Source organism: Pholis gunnellus (assembly GCF_910591455.1).
Source record: "Pholis gunnellus genome assembly, chromosome: 5".
Taxonomy (NCBI): Eukaryota; Metazoa; Chordata; class Actinopteri; order Perciformes; family Pholidae; genus Pholis; species Pholis gunnellus.
The window spans coordinates 12,693,075-12,715,287 of NC_136531.1; the positions used below are offsets into that span (position 1 = coordinate 12,693,075).

Genomic DNA, 22,213 nt, shown 5'->3' on the forward strand with positions numbered 1-22,213 from the left:
AAGATCTTATAAAATATAGTGTTTTGTAATCGATTAAACTAATCTACCAAACAATATATATATAGAAGTAGCTGAAACAATCAGTTGATTAATCGGCAAGCCAATTGATAAAAACTATTTTGATCATTATTTTTCATTTCATGGGTTCAGATTCTCAAATGTGAGGATGTGCTGCTTTTCCTTTTAATAGTTAAATAATTGTAATTCTTTTTGAATTTTGAATATTGGTCCTGAAATTATCCTCAAAACAAGCATATTGAGGATAAGTAAGTCAATAGTTTCTGAACACAGTGAAATGATGCTTACTCATTAATGCATGAGCAATGGTTCTCTCATTATATAATAGCAGCCTATAACAGTAATAAGCCATTTTTATAGATTAAGTACTTCAAGAATTTTGTATAGCGTGGTAGTAGTACCTGTATACTTATACCACAGATACTGCCTATACTTGTACTCTACGATCGACTAAGTAGACTGACTCCTCAAAGAGATCGTTGGGCGGAATCAGACATGAGCAATCGATAGCCGGGTTTTTAAAAATAGAACGAGACACTCAAAACTTTTGCAACATCTTGTATCGCTCTGCTCTCGAGATCAAAAGTGCCAGGAAGACTTGGAAGACAATTTCCAGAGTGTACAAGTATGTGACCTGTGTCTTTACAACGTGGAGTCGGGTTCAGCCTTGCCGGAGAAAAAGTTTACTTAAGACAGTAAGTCTTCCTCCTGGTCATCTGATCGACTAGCGGAAAGAGCACAAACAATGGCCAGTTAGCTGCTGGTTTATTTTAGTTAACTGTCTGCCAGTCTGCTTAAATATGTAGGCCGAGTCGAGGCAGTAGTGCATCTTTTTCCTGACTTTATGGCTACATTCGCCCTTTTAGCGTCGTAAACATTAGTTAACGCTAAGTTGTATTGCATAGAGGTGATGTGGGACGCCAGACTATTTATTTGTGCGTAACACTTCTAGCCCAGGCATGTGTGCGCGTATATAAGAAATGCACGAGCAAAAATGACCCGTAACTTAGTAACAACTTAACTACCACAACATGTTTCTCCAAGCTGTGAGCACGCGCACTGTGCGTAACACCGATCTTTACTCTGAACCAACAGTGCGCACCAAGCCACAGGCCCTCAGCGTGTAAAAGGCTATCACCATGGCCACGCAGTTTAGTATCGATGATGCCTTCGCGTTGGAGGGAGACGAGGAGGAAGCTGTGTCTGATGGAGAGGCAGAGGGATGGAAGGGCAGAGACAACGACCGAGAAGGAGGAGAGATGACATTTGGTCCTCTAACTTTCTCCAAACCTCAGACTCATCCCTCTCCTGCTGCTGCTGCCGGCTCTCCTGAACACAGTAACCTAAAATATCAGGTACACCTTCAACTACTATAAAAAAAATAATCATAATAAATAAATTATTTACTTTAAACTGCTGCTCTCTCATTATCTGTGCTGCGTCTTTAGAATCTGGAAAACGAAGACGCCTTGGGCAGCAATGGCAATTCCTCCTTCAATAACTTCTTTAAAATCAGGTGGGTCCTACAGGCAGAACGTGTGATCGTAGACCACCATGTGTTTTGAAAAGTGAGATAAAGTCTGTTCCCGCTCTCTCTCTCTCTCTCTCTCTCCTCAGCGACCCGGCCACTCTGTCTTACTGCAGCTCCCAGTGGTCCTTCAGCACCTTGAGTTCAGTCACACAGCTGTCTGCACACTGCTGCGGGTGAGCACACACACACACACACACACACACACACACACACACACACACACACACACACACACACACACACATAAACACATTTACTTTAAAGAATATTTCTGCTCAGGTGGGTGTCCCATCCGCTGGTGAAGAAAAACAGAAGAGTTGTTCTCGCTTCATTCCTTCTCCTCATCACTGGAGTTGGTGAGTTGTTTACTCATTACGTGTAAAATATACAACCAGAAGGATTTTGCTGTGATAAATGCTTAATTCAAAGAGGAATACTTTCATTCTAATTCGGTCTTATGCTCCTGTTTTGCTCACATTTTCACAGGTTTCTCCTCATGAATATTCTAGTGTGACATGAATAATGTATGTGCATAATGGCTCTGACCCTTTTAAGAGTAGTTACGTGAAATGTACAGTCGATGGTTCAGGAAATAAAAATGTGTTATCTACTTCTTCTTCTTCTTCTTCTTGGACGAAGTAGATGTAAAATATTTAAATGCCTAAAATGTAAAATATTTAAATGCCACAGAAACTTTTTTGTATGACAAAAGAATGCAAGTTTAGACATTTAGACATGTTTAGTTGTAGATAGTTTGTTCAGTGTTGTGTCAGTCAGGGACATGTTTGGCACACTGAACTTTGTACCCTTGTTGATTCTCTCTCTGTAACAGATTTTTTATCTCATGAAAAGTATATTTATATATATATATATATATATATATATATATATATATATATATATGATCACTGATGTACTTTTGTATTGTTTCATTTTAGCTCTTATTTTCACGGGTGTTGTCATACAGCTGAATCCAAATGCAGGTAAGGAAAAAAGGAAAATAAACCATTTTAGTGTCCAGAAATGACTGAAAATAAATCTTATAGTCCAGATGCAAGATTATTTTTATAGTTATAGTTTTCCCTAAAACATCAGAAAGCTGTAGATTGTTGTATGGGCTGATACAGACGCTGAAAAGCCGTGAATGAAACAAATAACCAACAAATTAAACCATATTAGAAACAAATCAACATTTCACAACAAAATACTAACTCGCAAACACAAACCAAGTGAATAAATGGGACAGTTGTGCCTAAGATGTACCAACTGTATTCAGCACAGTATACAAACTACAGTTATAGTTTGCAATGGAGTCAGGACCTATTAAATAAGATACTTTAAAAGAAAGACAAATAAAAAATATAGATACTTTACAAGGTTGTCTGTAAGAATACTTTTCAAGTGGCAGAAAAAAAGAAAGTAAAACTAAGTTGTCAGTTTTCTTTTTTTATTTAATGTCATCCTGAATGAATAGAGGAAATAGATAATGTGAATAACTCTTTGCGAGCAGCATAGTACATTTCTTGACATTGGGGGAATTTGCCCCTTCAGTTTTTGTATGGACTAAACGAACAGTTAATTATTGAACTTCAGACTGATTCTATTAGCTTTGGACGGAGCCAGGCTAGCTCTTTCCAGTGCTAAGCTAAGCTAACAGTCTTATGGCTGTAACTTCATAATGAGCGTACAGACATGAGAGAGGTATCGATCCTCTCATCCAGCTCCTGGCAACAAAAGCAAATAAGCATATTTCCCAAAATGTTGAACTATTCTTTTAATGTGTGGTTTCATTGATTAGAGTTGGTGACTGTCTTTTTAGTGGGTTGTAACTAATAAAACGGTCCTTTCAGGTGTTTCAAGTGCTATTTTCTTTGTACCTGGATTTCTCCTCTTCATCCCTGGAGGTAAATTGATCCATCGATTCCTAGAGTTTTTGTTTTGCTTGGCCTTAGCCTGTACCAGTAAATGCATGCCTTGTTTTGTTGGTATTAACAATGTCATAACCTGTATTTCCTACAGTGTACCATGTGATATACATCAGCTGTGCCGTCCGGGGAAGGAGAGGCTTCAAATTGTTCTACCTACCCTATTTTGAAAAATGACATTTCACGAGACACTACATTTCACTACATGTATTTGTTTGCTATCTTCAAATGATTGTTGTTTTTTCTTGTCATTGTAATGACCACTACTAATTCAACCACTCAGTGCCTCGACTATGTTTCCACTACATGAACTGATATTGCTGTATTTGTACACAAAAAAGAAGGAGATTGGTCCTGCCTGTGTTTTCTATGTCGTGTGAATAATGACTGTGAAATTACAATAAAACTTTTGTATATTTTAATTTGTGCCAGTTGAGATTTTTTCCAATCAAGGGCAAAGTGAGCTTTACCATATGCCTTTAAAACAAACTATACTGTGATTTTTCTAAATCACTATGACTTTAAAAACCATACTATAGTATGACAATTTTCATGACATGTATATTATACCATGACTTCATCCACGGCAAAAGGCGTAACCACGATCCAAGGAAACCTGTGAGGGGAGAAAGCACAAAGACTCTGGTGAAGAAGCCAAATTAGTAACATGCATTCATGGGACATGAAAACGTACAAATGGAGAGGGAGAGGAGGATTAGAGTGTATCCTAGGAAGTCCCCCCATCCATCTAGGCAAGCCTGAGCCGGCCATAAGCGTTATAAAAGAAGAAAGTCTTAAGCTTATTCTTAAATTTCGAGAAGGCGGAAAAAAAGTGAGGAAGCCAAGAGATGCAGGAACTCTAAAATATTAGGAATAAATGAGATATTTAGCCTGCTGGTATTCTACAATAGTCAAAATCAATCTATTCAAATTTGAAACCGGTGTGACATTTAGAAGGCAGATTTAGGTTTACATAAAATAAGAGACAATGCATGGCGTACTAGTACTTGATTCGTTATGTATATTTTCATGACACTTTTGTGACTGTTATCGTAGTGAAGCCTTTAATGACACTCGCGCAGGCTACGTCCAGAGGGCGCTGTGAGGCGCAGAGGGACGTCCCACGAAACGACTCTGTTGGTGGCTTCGGCAAACATCGTCATCTGTCGTTAATTGAGACTCGGTCAAGGATGGAGGAAGAGGCACGCAAGCTTCTCGAGGAAGGAATAGTAAAGAAACTGATCAGTCCTGGAAAAGGAGAGCTATCGACCTTTCCCAATGGAACAAAGGTAAAACTACAGTGTGTCGACGGTTGGAACTGCCGAGTCCAGTCCGCTGAATTAGTTTAAGAAATGCGATGAAGCACTTTAGCTAATGCTACCACTAGCTAGCTAACACAGTAGACTGTCAGATAGACGTTAATGTGAACGTTACAGCAAAGTTAATGCGCTTGTACACAGATAACGCTGACAAGCTTGTGAGCTTTGCTCCCTTTGTGGTTATACAACGTTAGATGTGTTTGCAGCTGCCGGTTTACATTTTTTTTTTCCCTTATTTTTTTCATCTGATGGAAAGACAGGGGGTGGGACAGGATGGCATGTGTTTATGAATGCTGATTGGTCGGCAGACCACGCCAATCATTTGTCCTTTGTTGTGATTGGTCAGAATATGATGGACTCTCTCCAGGCCTGTCTGAGCCGTACAGATTGCTCTTTTGTTTCTAGTAAACAAGCGGACTCGAGTGCTTCGCGTGTCCTTTGAAACGTGTGGCGTCACAACCGTTATTTTAACTGTTCTGTTGAGCAGTGTGCTGTGTGTTTAATGTTGTCCGTGTTTACGTCCCATCTTTGTTTACCAGGTGGTCTTCCACTACCGCACCAGCCTGTGTGATGGCAAAGTGCTGGATGACTCCAGAACCATGGGGGGCCGCAGCAAACCCATGGAGCTCATCTTAGGCAAGAAGTTTAAACTAGCTGTGTGGGAGAGAGTGCTCATCACCATGAAACAAGGCGAAGTTGCAGACTTCACCTGTGACAATAAGGTTGGTGTGCTGGACATTTGGGGTGAAGGGGCAATCTTGTTCTTTCTATGTGCATTTACCATTTCTGTTCACCCGTCAGCACACGGCACTGTACCCGCTCGTGTCCCAGTCCCTGAGAAACATCAGTGCTGGTAAGGACCCCCTGGAAGGCCAGAGGCACTGCTGCGGCATTGCTCAGATCCACTCCCACCACTCTCTGGGGCACAAGGACCTGGATCAGCTTCAGGCCAATCAGCAGCCTCTCGTCTTCAGCATCGAGCTGCTGGAGGTGAGCCCACAGTTTAATATTAATGGTGTTTATTGTATTGGGTTGCATTCAGGTTTGCAAACTGTGTTTTCTTCTATTGTATCGCCAACACAATACCTGAGTTTTGGTACCAATACCAGTACCCTTTTATAAAAATATCTTACTTTGACATATATGAACCTTTTTTTTCCAAACCATTTTTTGTGGGGAAAAAAGAAGCAAAAGTTCTCACAAATCAAGTGTGAAATCAAAGGTGTTATGTATGCATGAGGATGACAACATATTATAAACACCTATTGATATCATGTAGTCCAATACGACACCCCTTTGGTCTCAATTGTTGTAACACAATTTAAGCATAAGCTGAAATGTATAAGGCTCACTAAGACAGGATTCCTAGGCACGGATATTGTAATGAATTGCATTAGACTGTGGATGTGCATCTAATACACTTCTAATGTAATTGATATGTACAATAAAGAGTTGCTATTTGCTTAGCACAGCTACAGTTCTATTCCCCTACAGTGTGAGCTCCGGCTGCTACTGACCTTCTCTCTTTTCCTCTGCTCAGGTTCTGTCTCCAGGATCGTTCCAGCTTGACGTGTGGGCCATGACAGACGAAGAGAAACTCAAGCTCGTGCCTCAGATCCATGAGGAGGGCAACATGCTTTTCAAAAAGGGCCAAATTAAGGAAGCCACAGACAAGTACTACAATGGCCTTGCCTGCCTCAAAAATCTACAGATGAAGGTTAGAGCACAGTTGAATACGAGCTAATAAAGATCAGATCTGGTTTCTTTAGTATAAACACTGAAACATGCACTAAAATGCATTCTGTAACTCCTCTCTGTGACTTTGGTCTCGCCTTTCAGGAGCACCCTGGGGACGAAGTATGGGTGAAGTTGGACCACATGATAACACCACTGCTCCTCAACTACTGCCAGTGCAAGCTACTCCAGGGCCAGTACTACGAAGTCATCGAACACTGCACATCCATAGTCTTCAAATATGAGGGTGAGGCTTTGTTGTTGGTGCTGCACATGCTAGATTGATTCAATTTAATGTAATAAAGCTTAGACAACTAAGTTTTTTTTTATGAGTCTGCCACACAAGTCTACTGTACAGTGATGGCTAAATCATGTGACCGAAATTTAAATTGCATGATTTTATTAACTTACCATTATTCAACCGTTGGGAAGAATGTAATGTGAAGTCATCGAACCTGCTTTTGCTACCATGCTACGTGACTTGGGGGTGTGTTCATAGCATTTCCATAACATAACCCGAGAGCACCTTGTTCATACTTGTCTATAAACTACCATTTGAACGTTATTATGATCCTGAACATAACATCACAACATATCTGTTTTAGGGAGCTCTGACAGATAGTCTACAGTTTATTTTAAGCTAAGGGAAAGTAGGAGAATGTTGAAATCATTTTACAGGACATTTGACTTTTTTCTGTAATTTTTCATGCTGTTTTCCAGGATGCGTAGGAGCTCTGATTTATGTGCAAATAAAGAATTTGTATTTTTTTTTGTCCCCTTCCTAACAGACAACGTGAAGGCCTTCTACAAGCGAGCTAAGGCCCACGCTGCAGTGTGGAATGAGACGGAGGCCCGTGCAGACTTTGACAAGGTGTTGGAGCTGGACCCCTCTCTGGGACCGTCTATCGCCAAGGAGCTGAAGACCATGGAGGAGAAGATCCGCAACAAAGAGAAAGAGGAAAAGGGTCGCTACAAAGACCTATTCAACTACAACGCAACACCAGCCACTGCCACTACGGTCAGTCTAGCTCGAGTTTTATTTCTGTAAACTGCGTCTCCTGTCTGTCCCCTGGATATTTATATGAAGCTCATTTGTTATAACATAGTGCAGATATTCAAAGAAGTGTCTGCTCTTCCTTCCTCACAGGGTTGAATCTCACAGTGGGTTGGAACAAGAGGATGCCTGTGAATTTCAAAAGTGGAGGAGGAAACCGCGCTGACTGGTGTTTTAAGTTTTTAATCCATGCATCCGAGCCAAAAACTGTTGCCACTCTGCCCTCCATGGAACACGCAAACATATGCTCACAGGAGTCCGGTCACACACGCAAAGTCATGCGCATATATATATATATATATATATATACTAAGGTGCAATTTGCATTCCTGCCTTACTCCCTTTATCAAAGTAATATTCAGTCCTTGATTAAGGCAGGCTGACATAGCCATAGGTATGTACTGGCCAACAGCATCATTATTTTAGACTCTTTTCTTTACTTAGCCCGCTCCAGAAATGTCAACACTCTTGGTTAAATAACTTGCTCACAGTAATGGGATACTGCCTACAGCATGTTATCCGTAGCAACATTTTTCACAAGATGTGCTGCAAAGAATTTTTTCTTTTTCTTTTTTTAGAAATAAGTAGTTTACGCATTTTATGTTGTCTTGCTTTCTCTGAAATATGTGCAGCGCTGTTTGATTACAATGGATTCCCGCTAGAAAACCATGGAGTACTTTCTTTTTTTTGTGCACAAGGAACGTCATGTACTCGCATGCACACCTCTGCCTTCCACGCCAGACCCCCCTCTTCCTTCTTGGTAACAGCGGAAGCACTGGAGTAAGCAGGAGACCGTTCTCCTGGTAGATGCGACTGGGAAACCAAGCTGTCTTGTGACAATCATTATACAACACACATGGACTTCTTATCTTTGCTTTCTCCTTTGTACTCATTTCATATATATATATAAGATCTATAACATCATATTGTTTTTGTCAAGATGTACTCAACAAAGCCCTCACTATCTCCTTCACTTGCTCATAAAGAGCTTCTCGTCCATCTTCTTGTGAAGCAGCTGGTTGTTAGGCCGTGAGACGTCATTGAGGTTGTGATCATGTAAATGACAATAAATGTGTGTTTATCCCCCGGTTTTGCATTTTACTTCAATATATTTGTGACATGCACACACGTGATTTGTAACAGCTTGCGTCGCATCCTAGAGTGAAAGATGTTCTAAATATTTAAAGAGCTCAATAAGGAAAAGGCCCTTTTTACAGCAGCCATTTTGACATGTTATAGCAAGATTAACACAGGTGTAACTGATTAAAATTAATTACGGTCCCATTCAATTTATTGTGTCAGAGCCGTTCCAGTATGCCGGCGTGCACAATTCCGTCCTGAAGAAGCCGAAATGGATTAATGTTATTACTTACACTTGTGTAAGACGCGTACAAATGGATGCTGTGAAAAGGCCTTTTATTCAGAGCAAATCCATGATTAGTGGATTGTCTTCTGATAGCTCTCAATGTGGCAAGACGCTCGGATAACACACACACAAAGGGAGTGTGACTTCGTTCTCTGATTAGGCAGACATGACTTTATCTAAATATAGCAAATAGTTGTTTGCTGCTATTGATGCTCTGAATGTCACAGAGAACCTTTAGAGAAATCTTGGCACGATGTGCACGTGTGGCCTTGGGTCAGTTAGCGCAGTACCATGAAGAGTCTAATTCAACTAAAAGCATTTAATATGAAGGTGTCTGCAGTATAACTGGAAAATATCAGTTCCCTGGCAACAGATGAAACAGACACCGAAAGTTGTTTTTTTCTGTTATTTAATTAAGATATACATACATAACTGCAAAAATCCGGTTTACAAAATTTCCATTACTAACAAATTGACTTGAGATGTACAGTGTTTTTTGGGATTGAGAAACATGTAATGTGTGTTTACATTACAAAATATGAAAACAAAGCAAGGATGGATAGAAATGGGGTATAATCAAAATGTCCATATTAACAAAAAAATATTCAGTGGTTGCAGAGTGATGATCAAAAAGCCCAAACTTGAACGATGGTGCAGCTGGAACATTGATTTCATCATTGGAAAAACCCCAACTTTCGCGGTCAAAATAATATTTTCCCATCCATTTTAGTAAGGTTTTCACCCACAGCTTAACTTTAAAATGCGTAGAAATTCACCACACTAATTTCAAAATGGATACAAAACTGCATTTTGCATACACAGAAAGTTTGTGATGAGCAAAATGGTGTGGTGGAATGCAGGGAACAGTGGAGACGAGAAGGACATAATGCACCGATAAAAAGCTGTCGAGGAAAAAGTGAAACGCTATGGCAGCAAAACAGACGATGGGGATCTCGATGAGGACAGTTTTCTATCGGGAAGCAGTGAGGAGTGAAGGGAGCTTTTGAAAAGGTTATGTGCGGGCGCTTCTCTCCGTCTCTGCAAGACACTCCCTGACCAGTGCACGGGCATGGATTATACCTGAAGACAGACACAAGGTGCAAGGAGGCATTAAATCAACAGTTTGACATTCATGATATTCATTGCTACAATAAGTGGTAGCAATTTCTGTCTGAGTATACTTCAACTAAAAAAAATCTAATGCATCCAAGACAGTCTTTATTGCTATGATAACCATAAGGCTGGCAGGAAAACTGCAGGTCAAGTTAAAGGCAAAATTGGGTTTAGTCGTCTGTCCGCCTGTTAAATTAACACAACTGAAGCTTCTAATGCATGCGATTGTACTTCAATCACGGCAGTCTATTACTTCTATATATCTGCATAACTATCCATTTGAATTTATAAACGGAGCATAAAATGGGAGTAGCATAATAATCATTTCCTTCTCATGTTTTGTTGACAATGGCCTTACTTCCTCTTTGTTCGGTGTCCACACATCAAAATCAACCAAGCTTTGTTTTTTCTTTTTGTTTGTTTGTCTTTGCTTCTGACTTGCAAATAACAATTAATGGTCCATGTTTTTTTTTCAGTTACCATAACCATGTACAAAAGGAGGTTATAGTAAAACAAATATTCAGTTTAACTTTCGTATCTCACACATCTGACAACCAGCAACAGGGTTTTGATCTACAGGTGTTTATTAGAAGACTTCTTTCCCACTCCGAAATCCCAGTTCTCCACTAGCACTTAAACCTAGCATTTGTAAACACAGGAAGCTTTTTAAAGACCTGTGAAGATGAAGTAAAAAATCGGTGTGTAAGGTATTAATATTTACTGATAAAACTGTCTTACACTTGCTTGGTATTTGTGTGTAGATTGCCGCATACATTTGTGAATATTACAAATTATTGTCCACATTTGTAATCTTATTTTTCATTTGTCACATTTGTGACCATTTTAAAATCAATTCCCCCCACACGCACTTTTATAAACTATTCATGATACTCGGCACACACTAATCCTGACTTGCACTGAGATCAGGCAGTGTGTGTCTTTTTGACAAGTTAAGTATACCTCTCTTTAGCCTCTCCATAGCACTCTTGCTCCCAGCGTATGTAGGCCGGATCTCACGGCTCATCTCCTCAATGACAGACAGAAGCTCACTGTAGGTGGATCCTTGAGACACTTTGACAGGCTGTTTGTGTAGTTTCACAAACATGCCATGTTTGGGGGGAGAAAAAAAAATAGGAGTATCAAGACTTGTCACAGCTAGAAAATGATAAAAATAAAAAAAACATGCTTTTTTTTGTAGACTCATGCACTCAAATCAGCCACCCCCCTGGCTATCACAACAAGGCCATATAAGTCACATGCATGCAGCTGCCTCACAGTAACAGCCTTGCAGATCTGTCAGTATCTACTGTCCTCCATGAATAGAGAAAGACATGTGCAATTTGAGGCATTATAAATAAATGTATTTACTTCAACTGCTACAGCCCTAGTGAGGGGATTTATGCAAAGTGGCTGACAAAGGCATAACATCAAGTACAAGCTCTACATCTTGACCTGCACAGGCCCACATTGAAAACATCAAGAGTGGTTGTGGTTTGATTATTGATTAACTTGTATTATGTATGCATACATGGATGTATTTGTGTATGCATTTAGGGGTGGGCAACATATTGAATATACTTAATGTATTGCAGCTTGTTCTAAGTGGGGTGTAGTAAATGACTATATTGAGGGAGAAAGTGAAGCGGCGAAGTGAGTTTATACGTGTTGAGGTCACAAAGTGAAGGAAGATGCCAGCCTCCACATCGAAAAAGACGGTCAAACTAGCCCCCACGTTGTTTTGCGGTAGATGAATAAACTAGGTATTGTGGTAAGGGCGTGTCAGAACTGACTACAAAATAAAAGGGATGTTTTGGTGAACATGATAGGCAATTTCACATTCTTTCAATAAGTCAAAAATAGGGGAAATTGTGTGAATAATTATTCCAAATTAATGATTAAGAATACATTTCCAAAGACCAGTTTCACTTCAAAATAAAAGCACACCGCTCAGGACATTTTGGTGTGTTCCTTCTAAATTCAGATTAGTTTATTACAACGATCATGCTGGTATGACCATACATATAGAAAGGGTTAGATCAAAAATATATGTTATTTGAGAGAAAATATAACAAAGACAACACTACAGCATGAATAACTGTACTTCAGACATACCTGAACAAAGCCCATGGAGGGTGGGCCAAAGTCACTAAAAGCCGGCCTGAAGTTGGATGACGAGGGCAGGGATGGAGAGGGCACAGAGGAGCCTAGACAGAAGATGGGAACAGATGTGACACACTATGGTTGAAACTTGTAACACCAAGAATCATCCGTAACACAGATATCAATGGGCCAATAACTGCATGTCCAACTGAGTGGTGTTAGAACCTGGGGGTGTGTGGTTGGAGCCGGAGGGCGCAGGAGCAATGGGTTTGTAGCTCATTGCGATTTCAGCAGGCAGCTCCCCATACGCCGCGCCACTTCCTTCGGCCCCGTCAACCCGGTGTTTATACAGCTTTACTGGTGGTGGTGAGCTCCTAAGAGCTGATTTTCAAAGACGACAAAACGCACACACACACACACACACACACACACACACACAGAAACACAATAAAAAGATGTCAAATGTATATTCATCCTCAGAATGACAAAGGGAGCTAAAGTGTGCAGCTATAAGATTATTAATTAACTAATAACTAATTAAAGTTATAAGATCAGTGAATATAATTGTGTTGGTGTTTTTATTAACAGACTGCAGAGAGATGACAGAGAAAAACTAAGTTCCCTGGCCCGGACTCAAACCAGCGATGCTGTGGTTCATGCTATGCGATTCATCCCTTAGCTAAGGAGGTGCCCGTAGAGTTAAATTATAATATTTTAACTTTAGAGTGATGCTTTGAACTGATTAAGCTTCATGCTCACTGTCCTTGAAGTTGCATGTACCTTCAGACCATCAGACTTTCATGCAACACCAGCTGCAAGTAGTTAATCACATTTCATGATAACAGTTAGTGCCCAGGTATTCAGCTGTAGTAAGCTCTTACAAATAAGTTACACTATCTGTAATGAAGATTCCCTTTTTATTAGAAAATCAAAGAAAATGGTTCCAAGAGAGTTTAAATGCTGCTGCTTTTCTATCAATCTTGGGACCAAAATACATCTCTGGCTGTTCCCTAAGAACCCTCTGGGGTCATCTGGCAGTGGTCTAAAGTAATCATTTATTTACCCAGCACCACTGATCATTATCATTATATAGCTTGTACTTTATTATCTTTGGCTGTTGTTTTCCTGTTTTTTGTCCTGCAATTTCCTTTTCGAAATGTTTCCGTCCTTTTTAAACACGTGCTACATGTTGCATTTCCTGCTGTATCTAATAATTGTTCGTGCATGTTGAAAGCATTATTTTGAGTCGTGCTACCTGAATGAACATGAACCACATTAATGCATTTATTTCGTCTCATTTATGACCTATGAATATGATATGAATTTGACTTGTTCGGCTGTGTGCAGTGTCCGGGTTGAGGATCGTCTGAGTGTGATCGGTCAGTACTAATTGGAGCCAGGTGGTGCCGAGTGAAACGAAAGCTGACGTTAGCTTTAGAGGAAGGTGCCAAGCTAACCACTACTTGGTGATGTTAGCTAGATTAGCTAACAGTCGCCGGTTAGCATAACAACATAAGTAGGACGCAGGGAAACAGTCGCGAGGCAACATTGATAATCTATATACAGACAGTGAAGGATACGAAGGTTATTTACACGTGTGTTCATTGAGAAGACCAGAAATGATTCAAAAGAGTGTTGTTTTAATTACCTTTATAAGGAGACTAGAAATCCTCTGGGGGAAGCGAGACTCTCTTCCCTGAGTGAGTCTGCGCAGTAGAGAGGCGTAGTGTACTACTGTTTTGTTTTTTTACTTTTAGAGCGATGCAATTGGATGACGGACAAACGTATTACGTCTGATCCAAACGTATTCATCACGAGGAATCTCCACAGCGCCAAACATAAAATAAAACAATCACAAATATTACATCGAGTATGTAAATCGATGTATATCTTATATATATAACGTATCAGTCACTGGTATCCACATCTACCGCATTGTCTGAGAGTGACATTTTGGCAATCTTGTTGTCCTTGTTGCATTCATTGCAATGAAGCCTATTGAAATGAAAGAGAGAGAGAGTTAAAATGACTGTAGGGTCCGGATGGCAGTTAGGTCTTGTACATCTGAAGAATACACATAATGTGGGACTGAGTTGAGCTTTATGTAGTTTTTGGGGAGAGCCATGATCTGTTTGGAGACCAATAACAAGGAAAACATACACACAGTTAGATAAAAAAAAAAAACATAAGTCAACATCAAGAAAGGTATCTTTTTCTTTGAAATTAAATTAAAAGCCTTTTTTTCTGTCCTTGCATTTAAAACTATTCAGAATAGGAATTCGTTTTATTCAGCCAAGTATGTTTGCACATACAAGGAGTCTGACTCAGCTGGACAGATAAAGGTAAAGAATAGACAGGAGTGTTATGTACACAAGTAGTGGACAATACATACATAGGAGTATACATATTTATAGAAAGCAATGACCATCAATTAAATAGAAAATAAAACGCCTATATTTAAGTCAACGTTCTGTAAGTTGTAAACAAAACGAGTAGCGCAAGATCTCAGTTTAAGTTCAAACCCCACTTCTTCTGTAAATAACATGACATACTGTCAGCTTGCAGCTCAAACCACTTGGATTAATGGTGCCAGTATTTCTTTTGGCCACCAGAGGTTGTGAAGAGAGAATTCCAGGTTCCCTCCATCTTGCCTTCATGATACCTGCAGTCCATGACTGTATTGTACTGAGAAGGGAGTTTGAGGATTTAAAAATTCTAAACAAGACCTTGAACATCATTCTGTATGCGTTTGCCTGTAAGGTTTTAATAAACCATAAATATAGTCTCTCAAAACTAAATTAACATCTCGTTTATCTGCGAAAACAGCGAATGGACCACATCATTTTGTGGCTTCTCATTTTACTGGTTTTCTCACATCATGCTAGTTGAACTTTAAAACTAACCAAGGAGCAATACACTTGAATTAATCAGCAAAAAACGTAATCAACACTTAATTGTGGATTTGCACGTAATTTCTTAAGTATTATGCAGCATGACTTATTCATCAATGCATGCAATCAGCTATAGTAGCGGTTATATCAATATCAATATCAAAGATCAGTTTTTGTGACTCACTCCACTTCCAATCCAAACCACCCTGTGTGGGTTTATGAGGTCTTTAGACTTCTTTCTTCATGATTATGTGGATTACATATGAATTGATTTTGTGAGATATATACGAATCAAAGGGCATTCATTTACGCTATTAGGTATAGTTACGAATGCTGTATGTATGGATGCTGTAGTAGCCAGATTTATCTGACAAGAGGAAATAAAACCAAATGCGCAAGCATGTTATCTCTGCAATTTGGTTAGTTGGTTGGTTTATTTGGTCTTATTCATAAAGTATTCGTCGTGTGTTTATGTTTTTAATAACTCACATAATATGAAGTTGTGATACATCAAACAAATATCTCTTCAAAATGGCTGGTTTACCTATTCAAGATTATATCATGTCATGCAGAAATGGCAGTAAAAATGGTCAGAGATATTGATTTAGGCACAAATTCACTCTTTTTCTACTATTTATAAACCTTATTTTGAATTAGGTCATGATGGTTAGTCATTATTTAAAAGTGGGTCCCCAGAGAAAAAGTCTGGGAAACACTAGTCTAGAGGTCGAAAGAGCAGATAATATCCACAACAAATGTGTGTTGTGGGTGTAATGCATGAACATTCCTCAGGTGACGGTACTTCACAAAATGTTCAAGAAGGTTGGCAGGTGTGTGATAGAAAGGATTAGTAATGCGTTTGGCTGCTCCCAGGACAGATGATTCATCAAGAGCTTTTTTGTGATGATATTTCCTGCAAGAACATGCGAGTAAAAAGAAAACTAGCCAAATTCCTTGTATGACCCCGAACGGTAACTCAAAACTGTGACAAAGAAGAGACAGTGGGTGAATTATTTTGTATTTATTTTGTATTTATTTTGTATTTTTTATTTTAAATCCCTTATTAGTCCCTCCGTGGGGAAATTTGTTCTCTGCATTTGACCCATCCCTAGTATATAGGGAGCAGTGGGCTGCCCCTGAGAAGCGCCCGGGGAGCAGTTAGAGGGTCTTGCTCAGGGACACTTCGGCACAGCACATGTAGTAACCAACCTTGCAGTTACCGGACAACCCTCTCTACCCCATGTGCCACGGTCGCCCCTAATTATTATCCTTACCAGTCACGATGGCTTTCATATTTGCCAGTTCTTTGTTTGACTGAAAGGTTTCCGTCTGTAGAAAACATCTCATGCTTTTAGATATGATGTGATTCATCCTTTGAGGCCTGGTTCTCAAATATTCTCTTTGTATAACTCTTTGTGTTATGTTATCCACCAATACTTCAACTAGTAACCTTGCAGATCTTTTTTCACATATATGATACATTTTTACATACAGTGTTAGATCTGATGGTGTTTAATTGTCTGTTTTTTAAGCTACGGTCCAAGCCAGGGTATAAACAGCCAGTGTCAATCAGTAAGGAGGATTACAGAGAAAATGATGCAGGGTCAGCTAGAGCAGTGGCTTTAAAGCTGAAATACATTTAGGGGTTTGTTCAGAGACATACAAGCAGACATATGCCCAATTACCATATATTACGGACAGGTATTTGGCTTCATCCTTAGACACAGACAGCTTAATAGCCTTTGAAAATGTGTCCCCATTAAATCTTGAATACCATCATGACTCAGAACTAGAGTAATTGACATTATATCATAAAAGCATGCCTATATCTGTAGAGCCTTGACTTTAAAATTGTATTGTACTATTTTCCACCAGATTGAGCCTTTTTCTCATGTTTAGCCTTTGGGGCAAACATATGCTATTTTTCTGGTATCCAAAGGCCGTAATATGGAGCACTGCAGGCCAATGCAGCGTGTGTGTGTGTGTGTGTGTGTGTGTGTGTGTGTGTGTGTGTGTGCATATTGAGAAATAAGTGGAAAGTAGGCCTTCAAACTCAATAGATCCTAGATACAAAATATGTTTATGAGTAACCCCCCCTTTTCCTTTTTTTTTCCTTGAGATTCTTGTATCTCATACTGCACAAAGAATGCACACAAAAAAAGTGTGCTCTGGCAAAAGCACCACCATTATGTTGTGGCTGAAATGAAGAGAAGATACGTAGTTCTTTAGTTCTTGGAGTGGCAATTCATAACAAAGTATTAGTTCTTACAGCTTACTCTTATAGTCTAAAGTCTGCCCCTCATGTCACTTTCCACCAATCAAATCATTCGATTGAACCACACACACACACACAGCACATCTGGTCTCCTCATTATGTCATGCTTTCATGTCCTCATCTGGGTCAAGATAATACTTTGGCAGAACAAATGATACATGTACGGGAGATGTTTGGAATCAATTGGAATGATATATTCCAATTTGTCTGGCGCGCCTTTATCCCCAGGTGCGTTAAGTTCAACATAAGTTATATAAACCGTTTCTTATGAACCCAAATGTGGTGTGTTCAGAAAATAGGTGATATGATCATTTTCTTCAACAGTACATATTGAGAAATAAGTGGAAAATAGGCCTTCAAACTCAATAGAATAGAATATATTATACATCTCCTAGATGCAAAATATTTTGAAAAAATGTAACTTCAGTGAAATAGGAAAATAATGATAATATATAATTTTGACGTCGGACATCTTTTTTCCTTTTTTATAAAGTGAGGCACAAGGGTTGATAAAGAATGAGACAGAGCCCTGGAGATGTTTCTAGTACCATACTAATACTACTGCTACTACTATCACTACAACTACTGTACTCAGTGCCCGGTACTGCTTCTTTAACAGTAACTCTTTATGATGCCATCTGGTGCCTTTAATATAAGACGCAATCACCTAACAAGTAATTTCAGTGAGATATAGGGACTTGACTTTAGACAATTCATCTTAAATGTGTTAAGTGAAAAATACTGTAGACTTTCGAGCATTGCAGGCTCCTAATACTAGTGAAATATAGCTCAAAATGAGTTCTTGGCTAATTCTAAGATCTCCTTTTATGTTGAAAGGTGTAAATATGAAGTCTTGTTTCTAGAAGTCTTACCAAGCTAATTTTCACTTGTTCCTATGGCAAATATCTTTTTTATATTTAAGCAAAAAACATCTTGTATTCATTGAAAAATACACTTTTCTAAATCTTTCTGTTGCAAGAAGGTCAGGTCCAGGATCCATACAGTGAGAAATATGTCAGATTGCTGCCCTACTGTGTGTACAGACTCATTTCATATTACACCAGATAATAAATAAATCTACTGGATAAATCTCACATTTGTGCAATGCTGAATAAAAGGTGACACAGCTCAAGCAAGTGAATGTGTCTTTCAGTCCAAAGGAAAGGTGGAGATCCGTTGACTGAGACATTACTGATTTGCTGGTAAATCAGAGTCTGCTTACTCCTCAGATATTTCTGATGCATTAGAACATTTGACAACATTGTTGTAATAGACAATTTCACAGTAGTGCTGTTATTGTTTGAACATCTAATTCTGTGTTATTACATATTTTGACTATTAATTTGACTTGGTAACATTTGGACAGTCAACTTTGTGTTTGTATCGACATTTGCAAATGACATGACCCCATGAATTGCACCTAGAATAGACATGAAACATGATAAACTTCAAGTCAGGCAACTGCTCTAAAGTGCACTTTCCTTAAGTCATATGAAATTTATAGAGCCCAAGTCATTTGACTTTAAATGTAAATGGATTCTTGGTTACCCTTTGGTGACACTTTCTCTAATGCAATGCAGTTTAGATATTTGGAGGTTTAGAGGTTTGTGTTAAAAGCCCAATATAATTTGACTACACAGTGGCTGTCACTATTTGATGAATACAGTTTATCCCATTTATATATAATCTACTCTTATGAACATGTGTAAGAATATGCAGCCATGTCATGAGCGTAGGACATTTAAAGACCAGAAAACCACTTACTCCCGTAATTGGACTTCAGAAACAATTTGCTCTACCTGCACACCTGCTTAAAATATAACTGCTGAGAACACGGTCAGCAGGTTGTTTGAGAAATACATGAAAACCTTTCAGCAGGATTTGCCATCGAAGGTAACTGTGACTCTCCCTTCACTGAGGTCATCTATTGTCAGCAAGAGTCAGCACTTTGTATTCAAGTCCATAAATTACATTTTTGAAGAAAGTGTGTGAGATTTTTTCTTATATAGTCTTGACTGATATATTAGATATCTACACAATTCTCTATGCAGAGAACACACTGTCCCACTTCTTCTTCTTCGATCAAAATATTTCTTTTGAGGAGGCTTTCAGCTTGAATGCTTACCAGGACAATATTTTTGTAACTGTGTAACAAGTGTTTTGCTCAACAATGACCTGCAGTAAAAGCTTTGGCTCTGTGCCTGCAGATCAAGGGGTACACTTTGTCATTCCTAAGAGCTATGTGCACTTCCCTTTCTTGACCTTATCATACACATCAGGTATACAGGTTTCATAAAAAATGTTATTAGTTATAGTTATCCACTATCTTGTCAATGAAATGATATCCTGCTGCAAGATGATTTACCTGCCTCTATGCGCAGGTTAAATGTGCTTGGGCTAACATGCATCTAAGAGAGGCAAGAGTACACGTTGCTTTTTATATATTGTTATCTGAAAGTCATGAGTTAATTATGTTTTATTACGTTTTACCAACGTTTTTTTTGTCATAATAATGGAAAATGATCTATCTAGCTATCTGAAGAAAACAAAACTGTACTTCCACATGATAATCAGACAGATAATGGACCCAAAGTCATGGGAAATTACTTTTATTATCCTGAGATAGAGGGAGAGTTGAGCTGAATTTTGTTGCGTCTTTAAAACAAATCTATTGTACGAGTCTTATTATACTGTTGTCAGAATGAACTTGATTTTGGGGTTTGTACGATGTAGAATAGGAATATTTTGTTCCTTTCAGATCTGCTAAAACTTGTTTTCTTGTCTTTGAAAAGAGAAAGACTCCTGTGTGGCCTCAGGCTAGGGAAGGAAAAAAGGAAGGATGAAGAGAGGTGAAAGATCCAAAGGGAATAACCGAAATATATATCTGTTTTTACAGTATAGACAAGAATTGATAACAAGATAAGGAAAACAGGTTATCAATATCAGATGGAGACTAAATTTGTGGCACGTCTGAGTTAGATAAGTGTGTTTACATCCATCAGTTTCATCAAGGCAACCACTTTAGTTTCTTATTTTCCTGTTGCAGTACTTCAGCTAAGGATTCGTGAAATGTGTAATTGATGGTTTGACTGAAATACTAGAAAAGGCAAACAAATAGCAAAAGGTAGCTGGACCTTCACCCCAGTTAAGCACATGCTTTTTTGGTGGGAAGAATTTGTCCAACAGATCACACATTCCAAAAGAATTGGTATTTTGTCACCCAATAAATAATAAAAAAAAAGACACTGGTTGGGTTGATGCATGTGTTGATGCATGTATATATAAGTATAGTATGAGTCTTGTGTGAGTGGGAGTCCACTGCAGCTCAGCTTGAACACATTAGCTGTGTTTCCATTCAAATTTTTATGCACATTTTGAAGTATCTCATTTGAAAAACTGCATTACAAAAAGGCAACATTCAATAAAACTTCTGGTTTTGGCTTCAAAAAAGAGATGAGTTTAATGGGTTATGGAAAAGCCGAATACATTCTGACATAACATACCTTTAACACACGGGAGAGGTTTGACAAGTCTTTCTGCCAGAGTGGGTTTATGTTAATTAACCCAAACCATAATCTTTTCCTAAACCTAACCAAGTAGGTTTGTTGCCTAAAACCTTTTGAGCTTTCTGGCAGAAAGGGCTTTCTGGAAGAATGAACTCACGAGAATATTCAGGCTGACTTGTATTGTTTCCGGTTTGTAACCTCTCGTTCTTCTTGTACTCTGTTTACTGGCGGATTGCAGCCATGCGTAGCCTAAATCACCAACCTCTGACCAAACTACACTGTAGCCGAGTTATTTGCTCCAAACCAGCTGATGGCAACGCGACCATTACACATTTATTTTTCTCAACATTTTCAAAAGTTTGCTTTAAACATGGTTGACAATTGAATGGAAACAGGTTTCTTGTCAGAGGAAACACTAAGAGGGTGTCACGACTGTCAGGTGGGGGGCAAAAAGGTACCAGGGGATGGACCCAAACGCAGAGAGACACGGGGAGCAGAAGGATGACTTCATTTTGTTTTTTTAATAACAAAAAAATCCTAAACAACAAAACTTAACAGGGAACACTGCAGGGAACATAGCAGAGCAGAACAGGAACACACCAGGAATCATCGCAAACAAACCAAGAACACAGGCTTTCAATATACTGGAGAGGTGCAATCAGGGGCGCGGCAGACAATCACAAAGGCGGGAAAACATAGAAAAGCAGGAAGTGAAGAGACAGGGACACTTAAAATAAAACGGGAAACAAACTAAAGAAAAACCAAGACCGTGACAGAGGGAATGTCTTCACAAGTCTTTTTCAGTAATGTACATGTTGAAAGTAACAGAAGTCAAATATAAACTGTTCTCTAAACCTCTTTGCAGTTATTTGTGTAGCTGTTAATTACTGCACTCTCTGCTACACATTATAGTGGAGAACTGAGAGTTTTGTCTTGTATTGACAGTCGTGGTGCAGCTTTGACCTGACAAGTAAATTTTCTAATAATGTATCTTCATTTTCTACACTCCACCTTGAACATAAGAATAATAGGCCTTTTGCCATGTAAGAAAAAAGCTAATTATTTGGTTATTATTTTAATTGCCTGAGCAATTTCTCTTGCATTTATGAAACCAAATAATGTTCCTCTAACTACATGCGGTACACTTTGCAAACTCACTGAAAACTCTGAAGGGACAAAAACGTTCTCCTCAGGGACAAAGCAGGACTGAGATTAAAACGCATACAGCGTCTCTTTGATTTGAATTAAATACAAAATCTAAAGGAAATAACATCAATTACCTCCTGTTGACTTGTGGGCGCTTAAGAGGTAAAGCAAGAAAAAAGCAACAACATTTGACCAATTAGCAATGGCTTGGCTGTAAACAGTTTAAGCCAACCAG

The 22,213-nt window shown here is 38.9% G+C and overlaps 3 protein-coding genes across 3 annotated transcripts; 2 read left to right on the plus strand and 1 right to left on the minus strand.

The window, feature by feature from the left end:
• Positions 1-546: 546 nt before the first annotated feature.
• On the plus strand, positions 547-3,885 carry tmem134 (transmembrane protein 134). The gene is made up of 8 exons (XM_079159361.1): positions 547-713; positions 1,114-1,373; positions 1,467-1,534; positions 1,636-1,722; positions 1,829-1,905; positions 2,488-2,532; positions 3,400-3,453; positions 3,569-3,885. Exons 2-8 carry the CDS (start codon positions 1,158-1,160, stop codon positions 3,649-3,651), a joined length of 630 nt encoding a protein of 209 aa, XP_079015487.1. The 5' UTR covers positions 547-713; positions 1,114-1,157; the 3' UTR covers positions 3,652-3,885.
• Positions 3,886-4,652: 767 nt separating this feature from the next.
• aip (aryl hydrocarbon receptor interacting protein) lies at positions 4,653-8,669 on the plus strand. The gene is made up of 7 exons (XM_079159721.1): positions 4,653-4,763; positions 5,333-5,515; positions 5,595-5,783; positions 6,334-6,510; positions 6,633-6,774; positions 7,316-7,545; positions 7,675-8,669. The coding sequence occupies exons 1-7, from the start codon at positions 4,665-4,667 to the stop codon at positions 7,678-7,680; spliced, it is 1,026 nt and encodes a 341-aa protein (XP_079015847.1). The 5' UTR covers positions 4,653-4,664; the 3' UTR covers positions 7,681-8,669.
• Positions 8,670-9,339: 670 nt separating this feature from the next.
• Positions 9,340-13,867, minus strand: cdk2ap2 (cyclin dependent kinase 2 associated protein 2). Its single transcript, XM_079159982.1, has 5 exons — positions 13,809-13,867; positions 12,386-12,541; positions 12,173-12,264; positions 11,021-11,141; positions 9,340-10,027 (listed from the first exon to the last, which is right to left on the minus strand). The coding sequence occupies exons 2-5, from the start codon at positions 12,438-12,440 to the stop codon at positions 9,960-9,962; spliced, it is 336 nt and encodes a 111-aa protein (XP_079016108.1). The 5' UTR covers positions 12,441-12,541; positions 13,809-13,867; the 3' UTR covers positions 9,340-9,959.
• Between the last annotated feature and the right edge of the window lie 8,346 nt (positions 13,868-22,213).

What these genes read in the sequence shown, in the direction of transcription:
- cdk2ap2 (XM_079159982.1), bottom strand. Translation starts at nt 12,440, where the DNA reads ATGAGCTACAAACCCATTGCTCCTGCGCCCTCCGGCTCCAACCACACA. An exon ending in CCTCCATGGGCTTTGTTCAG is followed by an intron (nt 11,142 to 12,172) that starts GTATGTCTGAAG and finishes CTACACAAACAG; the next exon opens with CCTGTCAAAGTGTCTCAAGG. An exon ending in TATGGAGAGGCTAAAGAGAG is followed by an intron (nt 10,028 to 11,020) that starts GTATACTTAACT and finishes GTCTGTCTTCAG; the next exon opens with GTATAATCCATGCCCGTGCA.
- aip (XM_079159721.1), top strand. Translation starts at nt 4,665, where the DNA reads ATGGAGGAAGAGGCACGCAAGCTTCTCGAGGAAGGAATAGTAAAGAAA. An exon ending in ACTTCACCTGTGACAATAAG is followed by an intron (nt 5,516 to 5,594) that starts GTTGGTGTGCTG and finishes TTCACCCGTCAG; the next exon opens with CACACGGCACTGTACCCGCT. An exon ending in TCAGCATCGAGCTGCTGGAG is followed by an intron (nt 5,784 to 6,333) that starts GTGAGCCCACAG and finishes TCCTCTGCTCAG; the next exon opens with GTTCTGTCTCCAGGATCGTT.
- tmem134 (XM_079159361.1), top strand. Translation starts at nt 1,158, where the DNA reads ATGGCCACGCAGTTTAGTATCGATGATGCCTTCGCGTTGGAGGGAGAC. An exon ending in CTGTCTGCACACTGCTGCGG is followed by an intron (nt 1,723 to 1,828) that starts GTGAGCACACAC and finishes ATTTCTGCTCAG; the next exon opens with GTGGGTGTCCCATCCGCTGG. An exon ending in ACAGCTGAATCCAAATGCAG is followed by an intron (nt 2,533 to 3,399) that starts GTAAGGAAAAAA and finishes CGGTCCTTTCAG; the next exon opens with GTGTTTCAAGTGCTATTTTC.